The sequence below is a fragment of the Hyperolius riggenbachi genome, chromosome 3 (genome assembly GCF_040937935.1).
Source record: "Hyperolius riggenbachi isolate aHypRig1 chromosome 3, aHypRig1.pri, whole genome shotgun sequence".
NCBI lineage: Eukaryota > Metazoa > Chordata > Amphibia > Anura > Hyperoliidae > Hyperolius > Hyperolius riggenbachi.
Window position 1 is genome coordinate 266953785 of NC_090648.1, and position 26260 is coordinate 266980044.

At 44.4% G+C, this 26260-nt stretch overlaps 1 protein-coding gene and 1 long non-coding RNA gene across 2 annotated transcripts in view; one reads left to right on the plus strand and one right to left on the minus strand.

Annotated features, from left to right (window-relative positions):
* Positions 1-26260, minus strand: part of LOC137563621 (uncharacterized) — a 182084-nt gene that overhangs the window by 93961 nt on the left and 61863 nt on the right. The gene's annotated exons all lie outside the window — the stretch shown is intronic.
* Positions 14233-26260, plus strand: part of CPNE8 (copine 8) — a 372678-nt gene continuing 360650 nt past the window's right edge. Inside the window, exon 1 of the mRNA XM_068276306.1 lies at positions 14233-14512. Coding sequence (XP_068132407.1) covers positions 14385-14512 — 128 coding nt within the window. The 5' untranslated portion in view covers positions 14233-14384. The remainder of the gene's footprint in view (positions 14513-26260) is intronic.

Here is a 26260-nt window from a genome sequence, read left to right on the forward strand (position 1 = left end):
TCAAGCAAATCCTAGCTTGCCCTTGTCTTATCTGAGGCCATTGTTTGAATATGTAAACAAGGCTACATACACAATAGCGTGCATTTCTCACAGTCACTATCTCATGGCATTCAAACAAGACAAGATGCATTTCAGAACCATCAAACTAAATGATAAATACTAAACACAGCCTGTTCCCAGGAGTGAATATGTGCATTTTTTTATCACACAAATTCGCACAGCAATGAATTGCTTTGGGCCTGTATCCATTGAAAGCAAAAATTTCATCCAGAAAAAAACTGTCAACCATGTTGCACTTTTTCGAACATTGCATGCAAATACGTGCGATGCAACTTTTGAATGCATGTTTGCATTTATTGCATGTGCGATCAATAATAGCAATAGGACTTTGTACAAATCATACCTCAATATTTTTTTTTGCAAATGGGCATGTGGATTACATGTAAAATGCTATTGACACCAAAATTACTACATAAGGTAAAGATAATACTGGGGACAAGTCAAAAAATATTTTTTTCAAAAAGACCTTGTAGTTTTTGAGAAAATCGATTTTAAAAATGCAAGGAAAAATGTTTTTTTTAACTCTGAAAAATTACAGTTTAAAAAAACATAATTCTTAAAATCGATTCTCTCAAAAACTTCCTTTTAAAATATCTTTTTTTTTTACTTGTTTCCATTATTCCCCTTAACATATGGGCAATTCTGGTGATGATAGCATGTTAGGTTTGCTATTAACCACCAAAGTCAGCACGAAATTATGCCTTTTCACGAATTTACGCAAAAATTATGGATGGCTTACAGTTACATGCGAAATTTATTACGAATTTTCCAGAAATTTTAGATTAACATTTTGCATTGTAATTGCGAATGATGATGCAAAATTACAACTATGCCAAATTTGTGCTCGTCACTAATTTTATTATTTAGTATTTGTATAGCACCAACCTCTTCCGCAGCGCTGTACAGAGTATATTGTCTTGCCACTAACTGTCCCTCAGAGGGGCTCACAAGCTAATCCCTCCCATAGTCCTATATTTATATTGTATAGTGTATGTACCTTAGTCTAAGGACAATTTCATGAGAAAGCCAATTAACTTATCTGTATGCTTTTGGGACGTGGGAGAAAACCGGAGTGCCAGAGGAAACCCACGCAGACATGGGGAGAACATATAAACTCCTTACAGATGTTGACCGGGCTGGGATTCAAACTGGGGACCCAGTGCTGCTAGGTAAGAGCACTAACCACTACGGTGGTGTAGTGGGCAGCATGGTGGCCTTTAATTGTGGCAATTAATATTAGTCTTTAAAGGTACATACACACGTCGGATTTGCACAAACGACCCGTCAAATCCGACGTGTGTACGCACCTTAAGGTGCAGCCTATTTACCTGACTTGCTGTCACCATATATGCACACCCATGTCACACAAATATTCTCTTTCTCTATTTCTCTCACACACACAAACACAGGTCATGCAATTATGTACACACAGTACACTTCCCATGGAAAACTTGACCCCTGTGCTGTTCCTCACCTGTCACCACACATCCATTATGTCATATGGATGAATGTAACTTGGCAACATAGGCTGTAACAAGACTCTAGGTGTTGCGAAAAGTTTCTAACAAGAAATTCTTATTAGGAGCAACTACTGACAAATGTCAGTTGCTGCATTTAGTCAACCAGCGACTGAAGGATGTCAGTATTTCTGAGCTAATGGCAACAGCTGCTTCTAATACAGGTATATTATTAGCATGTAGTAACTATGGCTAATAAATATATAAAAATACACTGGTGTACAGTACTTATTCAGTTGTGTTCTGTGCTCATAAGTTTACATACGATGGCAGAATTTGTAAAATATTAGCCTTCTTTTTCAATGTTTTTTTTAAATATGATTGATCATTCCCAAAAGGTTCTCTTTTATTCATAGTTAGTCCTTGGAAACCCAGATGGCCCAGATCAAAGGTTTAAAAACGCCTTTTAGGGCCCGTTTCCACTTGCGCGGAACTGCAGAGTTTCCCCACAGGCAAATCGCTCGGGGAAACTTTGCCTTAGGAAATAATGGTGCTGCCAGCTTAATCGCTTGCCCTAGCGATTTGTCCGACATTGCCATCAGTTTTCGTGCGGGAGGCAGCGAATCCCATAGCCGTGCATGGCACGGCTTCTGGGATTCGTCTGCTTACCCGCAGACCCGGAAGTGCCGCCGCGCGTCTCACAGCCGCTCGCGTGGTTAGTGGAAATGGGCCCATAATGAACACACAAATTGACACATACAGGGTAGCTGTCCACACCTTTGACTTTTATGCTTGTAAGTACAGTAGTCTATATATAAAAATAATCGGGGCTCTTCTTAGTCACCTGCACATTCAAAGCAAATGAACTATCAAAGGACCTGAGAGAGTCAAGGTTGTTCAACTTTATCAAACAGGAAAAGGATAAATAAAGGTATACAAAGAGTTGAGAATGCCAATCAGCAGTGTTCAACTCTGATAAAGAAGGGGAAATTGAAAGGTTATGTAAAGCGGATCTGAAATCATAACATCCTCTCTGCTCTAAATGATACACAACAGCATAATAACCTTTAAACAAAAAACATTTCTTTGTTACACCTGATATAAATTGTAAAATAAATCTGCACTGTTTCTACTTCCTGATTCATGGAAGCAGACATATTGTTAACCTCCTATGCTTTCAAAGGCCTTATTGGCCATCTCTGCCGGAGAAGTGCTTTTCAGCGCTGCTAGATTTGGGCACAGCCGGCGCCTCCATAGACTACAATAGGAATCACTCCTATTGCAGTGCTCAGTGAGTAACGTCGGCTCCGTCAGAAGACGGAGCCGAGGTTGCTTAAAAAACACAATAATTCGGCCTCTAGCAATCGCTGGAAGCCGAATTATTTCATTCCCCCACTATCCATGGCGGCCTGGAGGGGGAATAGTAATTAAAACGGCCTGGACTTGTGCAGAAGCAGGATCAGCCGTATAACAGCTAGAGTTAAGCCGAACCTCCGATTTTAGGTTCGCAAACCTGGTTCGCGAACTTCCGCGGAAGGTTCGGTTTGCGTTAAAGTTCGCGAACCGCAATAGACTTCAATGGGGATGCGAACTTTGAAAAAAAAAATAATTATGCTGGCCACAAAAGTGATGGAAAAGATGTTTCAAGGGGTCTAACACCTGGAGGGGGGCATGGCGGAGTGGGATACATGCCAAAAGTCCCCGGGAAAAATCTGGATTTGACGCAAAGCAGCGTTTTAAGGGCAGAAATCACATTGAATGCTAAATGACAGGCCTAAAGTGCTTTAAAACATCTTGCATGTGTATACATCAATCAGGTAGTGTAATTAAGGTACTGCTTCACACTGACACACCAAACTCACCGTGTAACGCACAAACAGCTGTTTGTGTAGTGACGGCCGTGCTGGACTGGTGCGCACCATGGCGAGAGTGCAGGTTTTGGTGGCTTTACAGCCCATATGGTCGCCTGGCTGATGTAGCTGAATGACAGAACAGTGACTGTCCAGCTGATCAAATTTGGTCTGACCACAATGAGGCAACGACCTTATTATCGTGGGTGTGCCCACCGAAACACTCATCTAGGCGCCGGTCATTACTTCATTGTGATACGCAAGCCCCTTCACCACGGCAAGGTAATGATCACGAAGGGGAATGGGCGCATGTACATGCCTTTTCTTTTGTTGTTGCAGCTGCCCGCAGTGCAGCCAGAAAAATTAGGCAGTCATGTACACGCACCAGAAAAATTATTACAGCGGCCGCTGCTAGCAGCGGCCTAAAAAATTCAGCAATCCGCCTGGAGTCCCGGACCCTGTTGGTGGTGGCGGAGAAGGTAGTCAAGTGGCCTGCAGGCAGACATGCTGTGTGGAGGGACTGGGAGCGACTTAGTCTTCTTGGGGCAGGCCAGGCAGCCAGTCACACGGCGTGCAGGCAGAGATGCTGTGTGTGCGGGGACTGACTTAGTCTTGGGGCGGGCAGCAGCCCTCCGGGATCCATGCCTCATTCATTTTGATAAAGGTGAGTTACTTAACACTTTTGTGACTTAGGCGACTTCTCTTCTCTGTGACAATGCCTCCAGCTGCGCTGAAGGTCCTTTCTGACAGGACGCTTGCGGCAGGGCAGGAGAGAAGTTGAATGGCAAATTGGGACAGCTCTGGCCACAGGTCAAGCCTGCGCACCCAGTAGTTCAAGGGTTCCTCATCGCTGTTCACAGCAGTGTCTACATCCACACTTAAGGCCAGGTAGTAGTCGGCTACCTGCCGTTCCAGGCGTTGGTGGAGGGTGGATCCGGAAGGGCTACTGCGAGGCGTTGGACTAAAGAACGTCCGCATGTCCGACATCACCATGAGATCGCTGGAGCGTCCTGTCTTTGACTGCGTGGACACGGGAGGAGGATTAGTGGCAGTGGTACCTTGCTGGCGTTGTGCTGTCACATCACCCTTAAAGGCATTGTAAAGCATAGTTGACAGCTGGTTCTGCATGTGCTGCATCCTTTCCACCTTCCGGTGAGTTGGTAACAGGTCCGCCACTTTGTGCCTGTACCGAGGGTCTAGTAGTGTGGCCACCCAGTACAGCTCATTCCCCTTGAGGTTTTTTATACGGGGGTCCCTCAACAGGCAGGACAGCATAAAAGATGACATCTGCACAAAGTCGGATCCAGTACCCTCCATCTCCTCTTGCTCTTCCTCAGTGACGTCAGGTAAGTCAACCTCCTCCCCCCAGCCGCGAACAATACCACGGGAAGGTTGAGCAGCACAAGCCCCTTGCGACGCCTGCTGCGGTTGTTCTCCTGCCGCTGTCCCCTCCTCCTCCTCCTCCTCCTCCCCCAAAGAAACACCTTGCTCATCATCCTCTGAGTCTGACTCGTCTTCTGCACACGACTTCTCTTCTTCCTCCTCCTCCCCCCTCTGTGCTGCCGCAGGTGTTGAGGAAACAGCTGGGTCTGATGAAAATTGGTCCCATGCCTGTTCCTGCCGTAACGGTTCCTGGTCACGCTCATTCACAGCTTCATCCGCCACTCTACGCACAGCACGCTCCAAGAAGTAAGCGTAGGGAATTAAGTCACTGATGGTGCCCTCACTGCGGCTCGCCAGGTTGGTCACCTCCTCAAACGGCCGCATGAGCCTGCATGCATTTTTCATCAGTGTCCAGTTGTCGGGCCAGAACATCCCCATCTTCCCAGACTGTTTCATTCTACTGTAGTTGTAGAGGTAGTGGGTCACGGCTTTCTTCTGTTCTAGCAGGCGGGAGAACATGAGCAGGGTCGAGTTCCAGCGAGTCGGGCTATCGCAAATGAGGCGTCTCACCGGCATGTTGTTTTTGCGCTGAATTTCCGCAAAGCGTGCCATGGCTGTGTAAGACCGCCTCAAATGCCCACAGAACTTCCTGGCCTGCTTCAGGACATTCGCTAAGCCAGGGTACTTTGCCACAAATCTTTGAACCACTAGATTCATGACATGTGCCATGCAGGGTATGTGTGTCAGCTTCCCCATATGCAAAGTGGCAAGCAGATTGCTGCCGTTGTCGCACACCACGTTGCCTATCTTCAGGTGGTGCGGGGTCAGCCACTCATCCACCTGTTTCTTAAGAGCAGCCAGGAGAGCTGCTCCAGTGTGACTCTCCGCTTTGAGACAAGACATGTCTAAGATGGGGTGACACCGTCTTACCTGGCATGCAGCATAGGCCCTGCGGAGCTGGGGCTGTGTAGCTGGAGAGGAGAACTGCCACTCAGCCAAGGAGGTGGAGGACAGCGAAGAGCATGTAGCAGGAGGAGAGGAGGTGGCAGGAGGCCTGCCTGCAAGCCGTGGAGGTGTCACAATTTGGTCCGCTGCGCCCTGCTTGCCATCGTTCACCACCAGGTTCACCCAATGGGCTGTGTACGTAATGTAGCGGCCCTGCCCGTGCTTGGCAGACCAGGCATCCGTGGTCAGGTGTACCCTTGACCCAACGCTCTTCGCAAGAGATGACACCACTTGCCTCTCAACTTCACGGTGCAGTTGGGGTATGGCCTTTCTCGAAAAATAAGTGCGGCCTGGCATCTTCCACTGCGGTGTTCCGATGGCCACAAATTTACGGAAGGCCTCAGAGTCCACCAGCCGGTATGGTAACAGCTGCCGAGCTAACAGTTCCGCCACGCCAGCTGTCAGACGCCGGGCAAGGGGGTCACTGGCCGAAATTGGCTTCTTCCGCTCAAACATTTCCTTCACGGACACCTGACTGCTGCTGTGGGCAGAGGAGCAGGAACCGCTCAAGGGCAGAGGCGGAGTGGAGGAGGGTGCCTGTGAAGGTGGAAGGGAGAAAGCGGCAGAAGCAGATAATGCACCTGATGGAGGAGGAAGAGGAGAAGGAGGGTGGCTTTGCTTTTGTGTGCTGCTGCTGCTTTTGCTCAGGTGGCCATCCCATTGCTGTTTGTGCCTTTTCTCCAGGTGCCTTCGTAAGGCACTTGTCCCTACGTGAGTGTTGGCCTTTCCACGGCTCAATTTTTGTTGGCAGAGCGAACAGATGGCTTTGGTCCGTTCTGAGGCACACACATTAAAAAATTTCCACACCGCTGAGCCACCCTGGGATGTGGGCACTATGGGGACCTCAGCAGCTGATGCTGAAGGGCAAGTTGGCTGACTGTACATAGGTGGCGATACATGGTGCCGGACTCTGCCACCAGCTGTTTCTGACGAAGAGCTGCCCCAGCTTCTTTCAGCAACTTCTCTCCTCCTACTACTCTCTGACTCCCCCTCTGAACTGTCCCCCTCTTCATCTCCTCTATTGGGAACATACAGAGGATCCCTATCATCGTCATCATCGTAGTCATCCTGCGCAGCTTCGCTTGACTCAGAAAAATCCAAACATGCACCATCAGTAGGTCCTTCATCCTCCTTACACGTTACATCCATAGTGTTGCCGCGTAACGCAGACATATGAGCTGGTGAAAATTCATCTGGCTGTAACAACAATGGCTGTGCATCAGTGATTTCACCACTAAATAATTCTTGCGAAGTGTCAAATGCAGCGGAAGTGGTGCTAGTAGTAGCGCTGGTGGCTGAGCAAGATGAGGTGTTCTGTGTCGCTAAATACTCAACCACGTCCTGACAATCTTGGGACGTGATGGGACGTGCCTTCTTCCGAGCACTGTACTGTGGGCCAGGTCCACACGAAATTACATTTACACGACCTCGCGCAGACCTGCCGGGTGGCCTTCCTCTGGCTCTGGCACTACCTCTTCCTCTACCTGTTTTGTCCATATCGGGTATGCACGGAGTGGTATATCACACTGCGTGCACTCACGTAGGTAGGTGGGTTCATTTAACTGCACAGGTATGCGCACTGATGCGGTGGGTTCACTGAACAGAACAGGTATACAGTAGCGGGTTCACAGAACAGGTATGCAGTGGCAGGTTCACTGAACACAACAGGTATGCAGTGGCGGGTTCACTAAACAGTACAGGTATACAGTGGCGGGTTCACTGAACACAACAGGTATGCAGTGGCGGGTTCACTGAACAGGTATACAGTGGCGGGTTCACTGAACACAACAGGTATGCAGTGGCGGGTTCACTAAACAGGTATACAGTGGCGGGTCCACTGAACAGAACAGGTATGCAGTGGCGGGTTCACTGAACACAACAGGTATGCAGTGGCGGGTTCACAGAACAGGTATGCAGTGGCAGGTTCACTGAACACAACAGGTATGCAGTGGCGGGTTCACTAAACAGTACAGGTATACAGTGGCGGGTTCACTGAACACAACAGGTATGCAGTGGCGGGTTCACTGAACAGGTATACAGTGGCGGGTTCACTGAACACAACAGATATGCAGTGGCGGGTTCACTAAACAGGTATACAGTGGCGGGTCCACTGAACAGAACAGGTATGCAGTGGCGGGTTCACTGTACACAACAGGTATGCAGTGGCGGGTTCACAGAACAGGTATGCAGTGGCAGGTTCACTGAACACAACAGGTATGCAGTGGCGGGTTCACTAAACAGTACAGGTATACAGTGGCGGGTTCACTGAACACAACAGGTATGCAGTGGCGGGTTCACTGGACAGGTATACAGTGGCGGGTTCACTGAACAGAACAGGTATGCAGTGGCGGGGTCACTAAACAGGTATACAGTGGCGGGTCCACTGAACAGAACAGGTATGCAGTGGCGGGTTCACTGAACACAACAGGTATGCAGTGGTGGGTTCACTGAACAGGTATGCAGTGGTGGGTTCACAGAACAGGTATACAGTGGCGGGTCCACTGAACAGAACAGGTATGCAGTGGCGGGTTCACTGAACAGAACAGGTATACAGTGGCGGGTTCACAGAACAGGTATGCAGTGGCAGGTTCACTGAACACAACAGGTATGCAGTGGTGGGTTCACTGAACAGGTATACAGTGGCGGGTCCACTGAACAGAACAGGTATGCAGTGGCGGGTTCACTGAACAGAATAGGTATACAGTGGCGGGTTCACAGAACAGGTATGCAGTGGCAGGTTCACTGAACACAACAGGTATGCAGTGGCGGGGTCACTAAACAGGTATACAGTGGCGGGGTCACTAAACAGGTATACAGTGGCGGGTCCACTGAACAGAACAGGTATGCAGTGGCGGGTTCACTGAACACAACAGGTATGCAGTGGCGGGTTCACAGAACAGGCATGCAGTGGTGGGTTCACAGAACAGGTATGCAGTGGTGGGTTCACAGCACAGGTATGCAGTGGTGGGTTCACTGAACAGGTATGCAGTGGTGGGTTCACAGCACAGGTATGCAGTGGTGGGTTCACAGCACAGGTATGCAGTGGTGGGTTCACAGCACAGGTATGCAGTGGTGGGTTCACAGCACAGGTATGCAGTGGTGGGTTCACTGAACAGGTATGCAGTGGTGGGTTCACAGAACAGGTATGCAGTGGCAGGTTCACTGAACAGGTATGCAGTGGTGGGTTCACTGAACAGGTATGCAGTGGTGGGTTCACTGAACAGGTATGCAGTGGTGGGTTCAAAGAACAGGTATGCAGTGGCAGGTTCACTGAACAGGTATGCAGTGGTGGGTTCACAGCACAGGTATGCAGTGGTGGGTTCACTGAACAGGTATGCAGTGGTGGGTTCACAGAACAGGTATGCAGTGGTGGGTTCACAGAACAGGTATGCAGTGGTGGGTTCACAGCACAGGTATGCAGTGGTGGGTTCACAGCACAGGTATGCAGTGGTGGTTTCACAGAACAGGTATGCAGCCAGACAGGAACAAGTTAAGCCTAACTAATCTTTCCCTGAGAGACAGTCTGCAGCAGCTCGCCCTACTCTCACTAACGCAGGCAGCACACGAGTGACCGTAATGGCCGCCGCTGCCTGCCTTATATAAGGGGGGGGTGGGGCTCCAGGGGCTAGTGTAGCCTAATTGGCTACACTGGGCCTGCTGACTGTGATGTAGAGGGTCAAAGTTGACCCTCCATGTGCATTATGGGGCGAACCGAACTTCCGCAAAGGTTCGCCTGCGGGACGCGAACGCGAACCACTGAAGTTCGCATGGAACCGTTCGCAGGCGAACCGTTCGGCCCAACTCTAATAACAGCTGTATCCTGCGCCCGAGTCTACCGGTGGCGATTTCAAATGTACTCATCTCTTCCATAGGCAGTCATGTTACACAGGGGATAGATCAGATTACAACTTGTGATTAGACACAAATGAGGGGGAATCAAACAGGCCAAACTCTCTCAATACAGTGGGATGCAAAAGTTTCGGCAACCTTGTTAATTGCCATGATTTTCCTGTATAAATCGTTGGTTGTTACAATAAAAAATGTCAGTTAAATATATCATACTAGTGGACCTACGACCGTTTAAAAACGGGCTAGGTCTGACCCTAATGCACTGCGCGCATGCGCGCGCCCACCGTGCCAGACGCACACACGCCCACCCCTTCTCGCCCCATCCTTCTCCGGCTCTCGGCAGTGTCTCTGTGCCCCTGCACATGCGCAGTGCACAAAAAGCACTGACGGACGGACATGGGACGCAGCGACACTTGCCTTTTATTAGGTAGGATAGGTGACACACACAGCGGTATTTGAGAAGTGAAATGAAGTTTATTGAATTTACAGAAAGTGTGCAATAATTGTTTAAATAAAATTAAGCATATGCATAAATTTGGGCACTGTTGTCATTTTATTGATTCCAAAACCTTTAGAACTAATTATTGGAACTTAAATTGGTTTGGTAAGCTCAGTGACTCCTGACCTACATACACAGGTGAATCCAATTATGAGAAAGAGTATTTAAAGGGGAACTTCAGCCTAAACAAACATACTGTCATTAAGTTACATTAGTTATGTTAATTAGAATAGATAGGTAATATAATTTTTTACCCACCCTGTTTTAAAAGATAAGACAAATGTTTGTGGTTCATGGGGGCTGCCATCTTTGTCATGGGGGCAGCCATCTTTTTGGTTGAAAGTAGGTGACATGGAGCAGGAGACACAGTTCCAACTGTCCTGTGTCCTGATAACCCCTCCCAGCTGCACATGCTAGGCTTCAAATGTCAAATTCAAAGTGTAAAAAAAAAACAAATTTGCACCAAAACAGCAGAACGAGAGCAACAACATCAGACATCCCATCATGCTTTGCACAGCATCAGGGGAAAAAAGCCCGGGCAGTTTTCTTCTGTGCAGCTAAAAATGAGGCTTGGATAAAAGAAACAAAGTTCTGATGCTGTGAAACTGTTAAAGAAACACCAGGCCTTTCCAGTGCTGCTGAGTCGATTTTTAGTCCGGATGTTCACTTTAAGGGGGTCAATTGTAAGTTTCCCTCCTCTTTTAATTTTCTCTAAAGAGTAGCAACATGGGGGTCTCAAAACAACTCTCAAATGACCTGAAGACAAAGATTGTTCACCGTCAAGGTTTAGGGGAAGGATACAGATAGCTGTCTCAGAGATTTTAGCTGTCTGTTTCCACAATTAGGAACATATTGAGGAAATGGAAGACCACAGGCTCAGTTCAAGATAAGGTTCAAAGTGGCAGACCAAGAAAAATCTTGGATGAACAGAAGCGACGAATGGTGAGAACAACCTACAAAGTCATCTTGCTGCAGATGGAGTCACTGTGCATCGTTCAACCATTCGGCGCACTTTACACAAGGAGATGCTGTATGGGAGGGTGATGCAGAGGAAGCCTTTTCTCCGCCCACAGCACAAACAGAGCCGCTTGAGGTATGGTAAAGCACATTTGGACAAGCCAGCTTCATTTTGGAATAAGGTGCTGTGGAATGAAACAAAAAACACCTTCAACCAGAATCCAGGCTCTCACTGGAACCTACAGGAAGCGTTTAGAGGCTGTAATTTCTACAAAGGGAGGATCTACTAAACATTGATTTCATTTCTTTTTTTGTGGTGCCCAAATTTATGTACTTGCCTAATTTTGTTTAAACAATGATTGCACACTTTTTGTAAATCCAATAAACTTAATTTCATTTCTCAAATATCACTGTGTGTGTCTCCCATGTGATATATTTAACTGACATTTTTTATCGTAACAATTTATGCAGGAAAATCATGACGATTAACACCGTTGCCCAAACTTTCGCATCCCACTGTACATACAGGGTGCATTTCTCTATGTATTTCTTCAGTCCTGTGCAAGAGTTCAGGTCCACTTTAACAACACTAAGCCATGGTCAGGTAGACCAATGAAAATCTCAGCCAAACCGGCAAGATGAATCCCAGTGCAAAGAAAAAGCTACAAATAATTTCAACTGACATCCAGGCTTCTCTACAGAAAAGGGATGGGGATGTTTTGATATTCACAATAAGTAGGCAATTAAAGAGAAATTGGCTGCATGGTTGACTTGCCACCAGACAAAAAAGCCATTACGGTGGCAATGTCACAAAATACCTTGCTTAAAATATGCAACGCAGTAGCTAGAGAAGTATCACATGGGTGTAACTTAAACCTTATGCCCCCCCCCCCCCAAGCAAAACTGCTGGCCAGGACCCCCTGCAAACTCCCCCATAAATAGATAGCAGTGTTCCTTTAATCCAGGCCTCAACCTTTCCCCCCAAATATAAAGCAGAGTAGCTGCAGCTCTATACTTTACCTTCATCTAGTAGAGCGACATCCTCGCTACTCTTTTCACTTTAGCCACTGCATGTTGTGTACAAAGAGATAGACTGTACTATCTGTCTGGCATACTGCAAAGGTCTCACCTGAAATCAGTGTTCAATTTCCTTACGACTGATCGACCTTTGGTTGGTCTTCCCATATGTGTAATGTGTTCCCCCGGGCTCTCAGCGAGTGCTGGCAGTGTAGCTTAAGCTCACCTGTCTGCTGGTGTGCTCCTCTTGTGTCTGATCACCATCGCTGCCGGACGCCCATGCCCTGTGACCTGATGGCATGTACATGGTCACACGTGTCACTCACCAGGTCACAGGCCTCAGCGGCGATGGAGAGAAGACACAGGAGGAGGAAGCCAGTGGACAGGCGAGTGCTTCAACACTCACCACGGGCCAAGAGAACACACAACATGAAGGAATCCTAAGGATCCTAGCAGGCAGAGGCAGCAGCACAGATGCTGAAATATATTATAAACCTGTGTGCAGTACACTAGCAGAAATAGATCCCTCTCTGAACAGATTAGATTGTGAGCTCCTTTGAGCACAGTGTGACATACTATGCACTCTGTAAAGTGGTGCAGAAGATGTTGTCAATGCAATGTAAATTCACAAAAATGGTAAGCCATAGAGGACAAATCTAGCAATGTAAAAAAAAAAACTAAAAAATGTACTTACCTAGGGCTTCCACCAGCCCCTGGAAGCCTGTGTCCCTCGCCGCAGCTCCGCTCTCTGCCAGACTCCCAGGGCCGCTCCTGTAGTATCCGCAGGCCTGTTTAGGTTGGCGGGCCTCTGCTCATGTGTGATTGTTCCAGGTTCTGCGCAGGTGCAGAAGTACTGAGCCTACGCAGAACCCTCCTGGCTATGGGAGCACGACCACAAGTGGCACTTCTGTACACTTGTGCATGCCAGAAGTCCAGAAGCCGCTGACTGCTACAGAATGGCCCCCAGAGACTGCCGAAGAGCGGAGCCACGGCGAGGGACACAGGCTTTCAGGGGCTGGAGGGAGCCCCGGGTAAGTACATTTTTTTTTTTTTTTTTAGCATTGCCAGATGTATCTCTTAAAGAGACTGTGAAGCGAGAATAAATCTCGCTTCAGAGCTCATAGCTAGATAGCTCTATCCCGCGGCTAAACGAGGGTCCCTGACCCCCTGAAATCCCCTCCGAGCAGCGGGGGATCTCTTCCGGATTGAGGCAGGGCTAACCGCCGCAGCCCTACCCCACGCGCGTCTGTCAGCGCGTATCTCCGCCTCTCCCCCGCCCCTCTCAGTCTTCCTTCGCTGAGAGGGGCGGGGGAGAGGCGACGATGCGCCGCTGATAGACGCGACTGGAGGCAGGGCTGCAGCCGTTAGCCCTGCCTCTAGGAGCAGCAAAATCTACGACCAATTTGGTCGTTGATTTTGCAGGGGGGGGGTGAAGGGACCCCCATTTAGCCGCGGGATAGCGGCGGTTTAGCAGGGGCACACGTGTCCCTGCTAACTATGAGCTCTGAAGTGAGAATTATTCACGCTTCAGTGTCTCTTTAATGGTGCCCATACACGATACAATAAAAACGTTTGATTTTCCCGTTTATTCGATCTAAATAATCGAATTGAATGAAAGTTGAAAATATTTTTTTTTCGATCAAGAAATTCGAACGATTATCCCGTTTTTTTGGGAAAAATGATCGGACATGCTGGAAAAATCTTTATATTCGATCTAACAGAATAATCGAACTAAATTATCTAATTGAAAAATTGTACCATGTATGGCCACCTTTAGTCAGTGAAAACTGTCCTTGTGACTCCCCAACAGTGCATGTTTTGCAGGCAACCTCACCTATGCACAGGTGGGGTAATTACTGTCTCAGGTACATGACATCTACTTAGGTGAGACACTAATTACTCCACCTGTGCATAGGTTAGGTTGCCTGCAAAACATGCACTGTTGGGGAGTCAGGAGGACAGGTTTGAGAATGACTGGGCAGCTGTAAAACACTGATTTGCTGTATACTTGCTATACAGAGCAGTGCCAGCACTAGGGTGCTACAGTTTGATTGATTCTTCTAAACCCTGATCAGCAGCACTGCCAGGGGAGGAGGATCCTGGAAGAAGCATTGCCTGCTTCTGCCTCTCATCCTATCTGGGATCCAGTATATCAGTGTCTTTCTCCTCCTTCCAGTATCTGTGTGCTGCTACTCGTACTCTTCCCCTCCCTTGCAATATCATGCTGCAGTTGGAGCCTTTCCTCTAGAAGGACAGCACATGTTATACTGAGCCACACCATAGCTACGCCTCTGTCCTCTGTTACCCATGTTCGGGCTGGATAAACTGGGCTACGAGATGGATTTCGACTACCGGAGTACGGCTTCTCTAGGTGATTTCAACCCGTTTAGTGCTAGCATTCCAGCAACCAAAGTGGAGTTAACAATCTCTTGCAGGTAAGCAGCCAGCCTTCTGCCGTGCTCTGATGTTTACAGCACTTCCTAGCGAGTGTTTGTGTCTGGATTTCCTTGCTTTGCAGAAGTTTTTAGTTTGGGTCAGTGTATAGCTGAGCAGAGCAGTGAGGGGATCAGGTCATCTACATAGAGGGAGTTTATGGAATACAAAAAGAAAGAGTGGGCTAGAGTTACAGAAATATAAATAGTGTTTGTGTTACACAGGAATACATAGAGTGTATTACAGGAATATAAATACAGAGAGTGTGCTACACTCACAGGAATATAGAGTGTGCTAAACTCAATGGAATACAGTTTTATACAGAAATGTAGAGACTGCTACACTCAATTAAATACACAGAGAGTGTTTGCAGAAATGTAGAGACAGCTACACTCACTGTAATACACAGATAGTGTGTTACTGAAATGTAGAGACTGTGCTACACTTACTGAAATACATAGAGAGTGTTTACAGAAATGTAGAGACTGCTACACTCACTGAAATACACAGTGTTTTACAGAAATGTAGAGAATCTGCTACACTCACAGGAATAGAAGACAAATATAGAGAGTGTGTTTGTGACAGTCACAGAAATACAAGTATAGATAGTGTTACAGGAATAGTACAGAGACTGAGCTACACTCACAGGAATAAAACTATAGGTAGCAGATTTGTGTACAGTCAGTCTCAGCAAAACAAGTATAAAGAGTGTGCCACAGTAGTAGTTTGCTACACTCACAAGAATACAACTATAGATAGCAAGTTTGTGTACAGTCTCAGCTATACAAGTACAGTGAGTGTGTGTTACAGTACAGAAATATAGATACAGAGTGCTACACTCACAGGAACAAAAATACTGAAAGTATGTTACAGTCTCAGGAATGCAAGTATAGATAATGAGTGGACTTTAACTGCTGGCATGGACAGGCCTACACTTCTGCTTGGGGCAAACTTATACAGTGATACAATGTTGCCACATGTATGGAGAAATAACAGTGGCTGGTGGTTGAACACATGGCAAACTGACTTTTTGGGCCCTAATATAAAATATTTTTAGAATAGAGTTTTTCAATTTATGGATCCTTGGAAAAAAATCTTCAACTCGTCATGCATTTTTTGCCTTTGAATGTTATTGGTAGAGAATCTTGTAGTTGTATTGCTGGTGAGCATGCTCTTGTATGTATTGTGGTGGTTCTGTCAGTAAAGCTGTAGTGACAGGCACAGCTGTATTCCTCATTGAACGCTCGTATCTGTTCGCAGGAAAGGCGTATATTTTTGGAGGCAGCAGTTTCTGCATCTGAAAAGAGGATGTTTTGATGTTTGGCTCAATATATTGATGCAATATGTTAGATGTGATGTGAGAGAAGGCAAGCTATTCTGTTCTGATTCCAGCAGTGCCTGAGTGTGTCTGTATCACTCACACCAGTTTAGGAACTATTTAAAAAACAACAACACAGAGACACACAAGGCTTATGAAGCAGTGATTATGTTTTTATGTCATTTTGTACAGTATTGATCTTTATTGACCTGTGTATTCTTTGGTTACCTTCCAAAGGAAAACAAACCTGGCTTGCCTATACCGGCATATTGTTCCAACTGAATGTGCCACCCATTGCTTCTTTTAAATCTATACAAATCTAAAGAGTTTGTAAATATGTTTTTGTTTGTGTTTTTTTTTTTTTTAGAATATTGTCACTGGAAGTAGATCAATTGATGCTGTGAAGGGATATTGCTTTAGGTACACCCCATGTTGTGCTGCTGAGCCTTCTTCTATAAATATGCCAAAATATATACATATGCTGAAAGCTTTTAACTATTTGGAGGCTACTGGGGTTTGAATTTGCTTATTGTATTATATAAAGGGTAGCTAGTAATACATTTAATGTTGGAAGAGAAGTGTACGTAGTGATCACGAGACCTAGTGTCAACACGGGAAATACACAGCTGTCAGTTCCAGGCAGCTATCCTCCCCTCCTACTGCATTACCTACATCCCACAAACACTCCCAAAATAAGAACATATTCTTATTTGCTGTCATTTTAATTACACAGTGGTGGAAGAAGCTCAGTCCTTTATGACAGTGATGTGGAACATGAAACCTGCTAGGATCAGATTGTGCACTGTCTGCCAAGGCTACCAGATTTTCTTTTTTTAAATTAAGTTGAAAAGTTCATATATGTAGCAGTTGAAACCATTCAGCTGACAATTCACTTTCAGTCATCTTGGGTGAGCTTGTGACTAGGAGGGGTGTTTATTGCACATTTTAGTGGTTGGTAAATATAGCATCTGCTACAAATGATTATACTTCATTATAAACTTTGCACAATATTCAGGCCTCATTTCTATTCCCTAAACAGTTGTACCACAAGTGAGCTCACTACATTCTTGTCTTTTGGTTACACCGTGATATACTCTTAACTCGTGATATGGGTAGAGAAATACTTCCAACATGGTGCTTGAAATTGGTATTCTACAAGGGTGTCCAAATACATTAATGTGTATTAATGCATAGTAGTCCATCAGTTTAGCTTGGTTAAATCTAGATTGTAGTACAGTGCAGTAAATCTAAGGCTCCTTTCTCAATACATCCATTGGTTCGTGGCACAACAAACAATATAATGGCATCACAATACAATGCAATTATATTTCAATTGGGGCTTTCACACTGGTACTTTTGTAGTTCATTGATTCTCGTCAAAATAACACGCAGCATGCCGTGCGTTAATGGTGATGCGCAAACATAAAGTCTATGGACCGTATGCTTTACTGTACCAGTTGCATCACAGCGGTAGGCTGCGATGCGACTTTACATCATCATTGTGTTGCTATCCTATATTTCAGGATGTGCAACACAATGTATATAATATGAAATGAGCCTTAAGGTGGCCATTCACTTTTAGATTTCCACCCAATGTTCCAAATAATTGATTACTTTCTGGAAAAGAATCGATTCAGAAGGAATCGATTCCTTACAATGCACAGCACATCAATTTCCAATATATTCCAGCAGGGAATCTATTGAAAATTGATTGAACTGCAGAGTTGCACTGTCAGATGCAGCGCAAAGCTATAGATCGTCAATCTGCCAATGCTCTTGCCCCGCCCCACATAGGTTAAATTTTCTACTCAGTCCGATCGATACTTTCCTTCGTTTTCTAGTCAAAATCGATCAAAAATGTATCCATCTGACATTTAGGGGAATCCATTCCCAGCAGATAAATTGAATCTGCAAGGAATTGTGTTCCATGTGTATGGCCACCTTAAATCTAACAGATGTTTGATTGTCACACGTCACTGTCCACTGTTATGCTCTACACAATGTTATTGAATGAAATGGAATAAAATGCAAAGTGGAGTGGTCGTCTGGTCATACAAACTATATCATTTTACCACATGCCAGCTGTTCTAGTTTCCAGATGTGTCATTTACGTGAAATGTTAATGAAAACATTTTTATTTTCCATGTATTTGGTACTTCACACATATGTAAGCTCTGCCCAGTTTTAGGCCCTGCCTCTACTAAATGTTATGAAAAGCAATGTGTCTGTTCCTTCCAGCATTTCCCTATTCCAGTCACACCACAGGCAGATTTGTACACAAATATGTGTGGCCTTTTACAGGAATAATGAAATATATTACAACAAAACATTGCATATCGGATGCAGTACATAAGGTCATTAACAATCTGACCTCTTTCATAAATCCTGAACTATGTGACATTTACTTCCCTCCGCAATATACCGTACTGCCGCCTTATTAACACAGAAATGAAGATGAATGCTTAACCAATAGTGAGATAGATTGTAATAGACAAAGCAGAACACCAGCAAGTATTGAATAATTAAGTGTGTTCTACTAAAGCTTTGCAAGTAGAACTTATTAAATGCCCTGGTTTAGAAAATGACTACCTAGCAAAGCATATCCATTTGTATGTAGAGGCATATGCAGCGCTCGTGCAGTTTATATGAAGTTCTGGAATGGTTACATAGTACAAATTTTACCGTCACAGTAATAGAACTGAAAATGCAATATCCTATTATTAGATATTTATTTCAATATATCCAGAAATTTTGATTCTCAGTTGCAGTCTTGTGCCCGTGGTTATTTTCTGCCTTGCCCCTTCTAAAAAAGAGGAGAACATAGCAATGTAATGCCAGCTTTACCTCTGAGTGTTAAAGGGGACCTAAACTGATAAGGATATGGATTTTCCTTTTAAAATAATACCAGTTGCCTGACTCTCCTGCTGATCCTGTGTCTCTAATACTTTTAGCCACAGCCCCTCAACAAGCATGCAGATCAGGTGCTCTGACAGGATAAGCTGCATGCTTGTTTCAGGTGTGTGATTCAGCCACTACTGCAGCCAAAGAGATCAGCAGGGCTGCCAGGCTAGTGGTATTGTTTAAAAGGAAACATCCATATCCCTCTCAGTTAAGGTTCCCTTTAAATGTTGTAATCAACACATTCCCTGCTTCTGTGAGAGTTCTATGAGCTTATATGAGCAATAATAGCAGAACAATCCAAGGAGAGCAAAAATAGAATACTACCATACAGATTTTCTGATTTGGGGTTACATTATGGGATACCAAAAGATAACCTTATTGTCACCTATGCCTCTAATCCTAAAGATGTGCATGTTATATTTCAATGGAAGATTTCACACTGGTAGTTTTGTAGTGCATCAATTTCAAAATAATGCATTGCATTCAATGCATTACCAGGTGATATGCATGGTGTCTGGGTGGTTAGTATTTATCTTGCCTTGCAGGGCCAGCCAGGACAATATCTTCAGGGCCCTTTCACAGTAGTGCGGTGTGGTATTTTTACCGCACCCCACCGCTGTGCAATCAAAGTCCACCGTTACAGCGTGACACGACGGAAGTGACATTTTCGCTGCATCTCCGCAGGTCCAAAACTACATTAATGCTGTAGCAATGTGGCGAGCTGTGGCGGCCCGGAAGTCATGTTAGTCTATGGTGACGCGTGGATTGTTAAAAAATCGTATTTTAACAATACACTTCTGTGCACTTCCGCATACCCGAAGCAGAAAGTGATGTGTGCTTGTCACTTCCTGCTTGGCCGGCGGCCAGACAGGGAACACCACCGCGCAATATCGCGCTGCTCTCTGAAGGCCTGTTTTTGACGGTGCGATGCTTCGGGCACAACGCACCTCATCACTGACGCTGGTTTCTGTTGTGAAAGCAGCTTTATTGAGTTTATATGTTCTAACTGTATTGATGCTGTTTCTGATGGTGTCTGAGTTTTCTCCCATATTCTTTGCTTATATATACTGGTAGGTTACTTGGTTATCTCCACAAATTTGTCTTATGGTCCTAACAAATGCAAGATTAAAGTTGGTGCACACAAACAAGCAACGGCATGCAAATGACTTTACTCCTGACGAAGAGAAACTATGAGCGAAATGACGTTGTCCACACACCGTTATTCTAAATGTCTATGTCATTTAACCATTTATGCCTCCAGGACGTAGTACCTACGTGCAGGAGGCCACGTGCGCGTCCGCGCGCTCCCACGGCCGATCGCGCTCCTGGCCCGCGGTTCATTAGCCAGGCAATCAGTGAATCGGGCTATGGTGCCCGATCACTGATTCCTCTACCCCGCTGAAAAAGCGACAGCTTCTCTCGGAAGCTTCGCTTTTTCTGGCTTCATGCGTCCCTCTAAGCGTATGTTACGCTTAGAGTGACGTCATTTAAACAAACTCATGGCTGCCATCTTGTGGCCAAAAAGTAAAACTACAACTAAATGTAAAAAAAAAAAAAAATGCACATATATTTACCCCAAACAAATACTATTTACATCCCACCTTCCCAAAAATACCCAAATAAAATATTTAATATATAAAAAAAAACATTACAATTAAAAAAAAGAAACATGTAAATATTTACCTAAGGGTCTAAACTTTTTAAATATCAATGTAAAGATGAAATAGTTCTATTTTTTTTTTACTTTTAAACTTGTAAATAGTGATGGATGCAAAACGGAAAAAATGCACCTTTATTTCCAAATTAAATATTGTCGCCATTCATTGTGATAGGGACATAATTTAAATGGTGTAATAACCGGAACAGATGGGAAAATACAATACGTGAGTTTTAATTATGAAGGCATGTATTATTTTAAAACTATAATGGCTGAAAACTGAGAAATGATTTTTTTCTGTTTTTTTCTTATTCTTCCTGTTAAAATGAATTTACAGTAAAGTGGCTCTTAGCAAAATGTACCACCCAAAGAAAGCCTAATTGGTGGTGGAAAAAACAAGCTATAGATCAGTTCATTGTGATAAGTAGTGATAAAGTTATAGGCTAATGAATGGGAGGTGAACATTGCTCGGATGCATAAAGTGAAAACGACTGAAGGCTGAACTGGTTAAATACTGTGCGCAGAAGCAACATTTTGCACGATATGCGTGCATGCTGTAGAGCAATGTTGTTTGAATGACATTGTACACATCTGGCTGACTGCACAATATCTGCCCAATAGTCATCTGAGTTGATCTTCTGGTAGAATTGGGCAAAATGCTCGATATCAGTTGCTCGCCATTGTTTTTTGGGTACATTTTTTTCCTAAATTGTCGCCCGATATGGCAAAATCTGTAATTCGTTGGACATTTCCTTGGAATTTTTAATAATGTGTGTACATAGCTTTAGACTGTTAAAGAGACATAAGACTATGTGTATGGCACTGATTAGATTGCAGGATTGGATTAGGCAGGAAACACACTTGCTAGAATCATGCGTGTCTTGCTCCGCTCCCACTAGAGTGAAGAATTAAAGTGGATCCGAGATAAACCTTTACTCATTGCATAATTGTGTTCCTTTCATATAGTTTATAGGGCATTCCTCAAGCCAAATACCTTTTTTTGTTTTGTTTTAACACTCTGATTCCCTATGAACTAAACAAGCCTCGCCCACAGCTTTTCACAGTGCCTTGGCATTTTCAGACAGTAGGAAGAGCTTATAGGAGCTCAGTCTAGGCAGGGGGAGGGGGAGGTGTTACTAGCCAGAGATTTCAGAGGCAGAGGGGTGGAGGGAGGAGGAGAGGGGACTGAATTTACTCACAGGTAAGCTGATAGCATCTCCAGCTCTCAGCCTGTGACAATGTGACTAACAGAACATGGCTGCCCTCATTGTATCACAGGAATAAATATTCATACACTGTTGAAGCTGTTTGCAGATAGATATGCTGTGTAAACTATCTAAACTTTAGATAATATACATAGACAAGTTACTTGTTATACTTAGTTTTTCATCTCGGATCCGCTTTAACCTTTTTTTTGTCCATTCTCATTGCTCATATAGCCTATGGGGGAGCGCATCTGATCCGGGCTCCAGCTGCATGACTGCGGACCACCAGAAGCGGACAATTATACTGTCCACTCCCGCTGGCCGCACATGATGCAAAATCAGGTGGGAACACAGCCTAATTCCTGGTTATGGTACAATTTAGGAGTCACCACATTTCATATGGGAACTGCCGTTTGTATCATTCACTGCTTTTAAATGAGCTTCCGGAAGAGCTGTGGTCAGATGCTGATTAAGCTTATGTGAAACCAGCATTTCCTTCCTTGCTTGTACATTTGTCATAATTATTTTATTTGTCAGATAACGGCTGCAATATTTATTCATGTTTTCTTCCATGACATGCTTTTGCCTACACTGGTGCTTGTTTTTCTGCTCCGTCTATTTAACCTGGAATAGAAAGTGGTGTATGACTCAAGGTTTTGGTTCAGCTTTTTACCATGATGTGTTATTTATAGAGCAATGCCTTCATGACTTCAAAAAGTCTTTTTTTTGTAAGTGGCTGTGTTATTTGCTAAAACGTTACATTACACAGATGTTGTTTGCTAAAATTTTACATTACCTTATACAGATTTTCTTTGATTTTCTTTGACTGAATCTAATCCTCTGTATATTTGTTTTGTACACAGTGTATTTGTAATGCTGGGGGGTCATACTTCCTGAGCACCCAACACAACAAGGCTAAGAGCTGGATAATGGAAGAGGTTACACAGGCTGCCCAGAGCAACTGCAGCTCTGGGCTTTCCGATATTGCTACAAATAAAACATAATGGCAGCGCAGTGCGATGTTGTGCTGCCTTAGTTCGCACTGTGCTGCCTTAGCGATAGCAAGCTTTCAGACAGGTACAAGACAGGACTATATGGAGCGTAACTAGTAGCAACCACAGCTTACAGTCACATCCACAGTAGCAAAGCAAGCAGGCTAACAGTCGTCACCAGCAAGCATCCACCCAGGCAAGACTACAGGATAGAACGTAACTAAAAGCAACTGAAGCCTATAGTTACGTTCCCAGAAACTAGAGTAGCAGGAATACTACAGTCACCAACGTGGTGACGGCAGAATTGCAAGCTATCTGGATAATGGACTTCACTGATCCACCACGCATGCAGCGAACGTCCATCAAGCATGGAACACAATAACAAGAAAAATAACAAACAACTCAACTAACGGATAAATATATATTAGCAAGTCTGCATATATATTTATCAAGAACTAACTTAAACACAAGTAATAAGGTTGCATAGAACTACAATAACAGAACTATACAGAGTAACAAGGTGCCCAGTAGATCATCGTACTTACCACTATGACGGGCGGGGTATAAAATGGGAGGCAGACTTTTATGCTAGCATCAGCCAATGGATGCAGGTATGCAAATCTCCACACAGCTGAATGGTAATCACTCAATCCTGAGCTGTCTTGATTACCATTTGCTACCTGGCTGTGAATGCAAAGGACCCCCATAAGAAATACATGCAGAAGTATGTAACAACATGCATGCAGGAAATCCAGGGCTATCTGGCCGCAGCTCAGCTGCAACAGGCAATTGGTGGAATGATGACAGCATCCTGAGCTGTCAAGTACTGCAGAGTGATTGCAAATGACAATGAGACCCATTGCAAATGCACAACCAATTGCAAGCAGATAAGCCAGAACTGTCCGTTCGCAGCTCCACTGCAACGGACAGAATATGCTACAGGAGAGATCCTTACAGTATTCAGTGTAATGAATGTATTTTGAGTTGTGGAGTCTGCCTAACCTTTTCTTTGTACTTAAAGAATTATAATTGTACATACAGTGGGTTGCAAAAGTATTCAGCCCCCTTGAAGTTTTCTACATTTTGTCACATTACTGCCACAAACGTGCATCAATTTTATTGGAATTCCACGTGAAAGACCAATACAAAGTGGTGTACATGTAAGAAGTGGATTGAAAATCATACATCATTCCAAACATTTTTTACAAATAAATAAACAAATATTTAAACAAAGTGGGATGTGTGTAATTATTTGACCCCCTGAGTCAATACTTTGTAGAACCACCTTTTGCTGCAATTACAGCTGCCAGTCTTTTAGGGTATGTCTCTACCAGCTTTGCACATCTAGAGACTGAAATCCTTGACCATTCTTCTTAGCAAAACAGCTCCAGCTCAGTCAGATTAGATGGACAGCGTTTGTGAACAGCAGTTTTCAGATCTTGCCACAGATTCTCGATTGGATTTAGATCTGGACTTTGACTGGGCAATTCTAACACATAGATCTGTTTTGTTTTAAACCATTCCATTGTTGCCCTGGCTTTATGTTTTGGGTCACTGTCCTGCTGGAAGGTGAGCCTCCGCCCCAGTCTCAGGTCTTTTGCAGTCTCCAAGAGGTTTTCTTCCAAGTTTGCTCTGTATTTGGCTCCAGCCATCTTCCCATCAACTCTGACCAGCTTTCCTGTCCCTGCTGAAGAGATGCACCCCCGGAGCATGATGCTGCCACCACCATATTTGACAGTGGGGATGGTGTGTTCAGAGTGATGTGCAGTGTTAGTTTTCTGACACACATAGCGTTTTGCATTTTGGCCAAAAAAGTTCCATTTTGGTCTCATCTGACCAGAGCACCTTCTTCCACATGGTTGCTGTGTCCCCCACATGGCTTCTGGCAAACTGCAAACGGGACTTCTTATGCTTTCTGTTAACAATGCCTTTCTTCTTGCCACTCTTCCATAAAGGCCAACTTAGTACAGTGCATGACTAATAGTTGTCCTATGGACAGAGTCTCCCACCTGAGCTGTAGATCTCTGCAGCTCGTCCAGAGTCACCATGGGCCTCTTGACTGCATTTCTGATCAGCGCTATCCTTGTTCGGCCTGTGAGTTTAGGTGGATGGCCTTGTCTTGGTAGGTTTACAGTTGTGCCATACTCCTTCCATTTCTAAATGATCGCTTGAACAGTGCTCCTTGGGATGTTCAAGGCTTTGGAAATCTTTTAGTAGCCTAAGCCTGCTTTAACCACTTTACCCCCGCGTGTACGTATTTCTCCGCCCCTTTTTCCATCCTTTAAAAACCAGGGACGGAGAAACACGTACTTTCCGCGTTCCCGACGCTGCCCGCGCTCCCGCTCGTAAACACGCCGCCCGCCGCTAGTAAACACGCCGCCGCCCGCTCGCCCAGAGATCAATGAACGGGAAAATCCATTCCCGTTCGTTGATCTAAGCCCCGCAATGATCAGCTGCTCTCCTATGGGCAGCGCGATCATTGTGAGAAAAAACTCACGTGTCCAGCCTCCTTATTCTTCCTCCAAGCTTCCGGAAGGAAGCTTGGAGGTCGCATTAAAACAAAAAGTTACTGTGGCCATCTTGTGGCCAAATAGTAAACTACACCCTACACATTTTTCACATACAAATAAATGACTTTTACACATAAAATTAACTCATTACCTCCCACACTCCCCATTTTTTTTTTTTGTAATTAAAAAAAAATTAAAAAATTTAAAATTAAAAAAAATACATAAATAGTTACCTTAGGGACTGAACTTTTTAAATATTTATGTCAAGAGGGTATAACACTGTTACTTTATAAACTATGGGCTTGTAATTAGGGATGGACGCAAAACTGAAAAAAATGCACCTTTATTTCCAAATAAAATATTGGCGCCAAACATTGTGATAGGGACATAATTTAAATGGTTTTATAACCGGGACAAAAGGGCAAATACGTTTCATGGGTTTTAATTACAGTAGCATGCATTATTTAAAAACTATAATGGCCGAAAACTGAAAAATTATTATTTTTTTTCCCCACATTTTTCCTATTTTCCCATTAAAACACATTTAGAAAAAAATAATTCTTGGCATAATGTCCCACCTAAAGAAAGCCTAATTGGTGTCTAAAAAAACAAGATATAGTTCATTTCATTGCGATAAGTAATAATAAAGTTATAGACGAATGAATGGAAGGAGCGCTGAAAGGTGAAAATTGCTCTGGTGCTCAGGGGGTAAAACCCCTCAGTGGTGAAGTGGTTAAATTTCTCAATAACTTGATCCCTGTCTTGTGTGTTCTTTGGACTTCACAGTGTTGTTACTCCCAATATTCTCTTAGACAACCTCTGAGGCCCTCACAGAGCAGCTGTATTTGTACTGACATTAGATTACACACAGGTGCACTCTATTTAGTCATTAGCACTCATCAGGCAATGTCTATAGGCAACTGACTGCACCCAGATCAAAGGGGGTCGAATAGTTATGCACACACCACTTTGCAGTTATTTATTTGTAAAAAATGTTTGGAATCATGTATGATTTCCATTCCACTTCTCATGTGTACACCACTTTGTGTTGGTCTTTCATGTGGAATTCCAATAAAATTGATTCATGTTTGTGGCAGTAATATGACAAAATGTGGAAAACTTCAAGGGGGCCGAATACTTTTGCAACCCACTGTATACATTTACTCA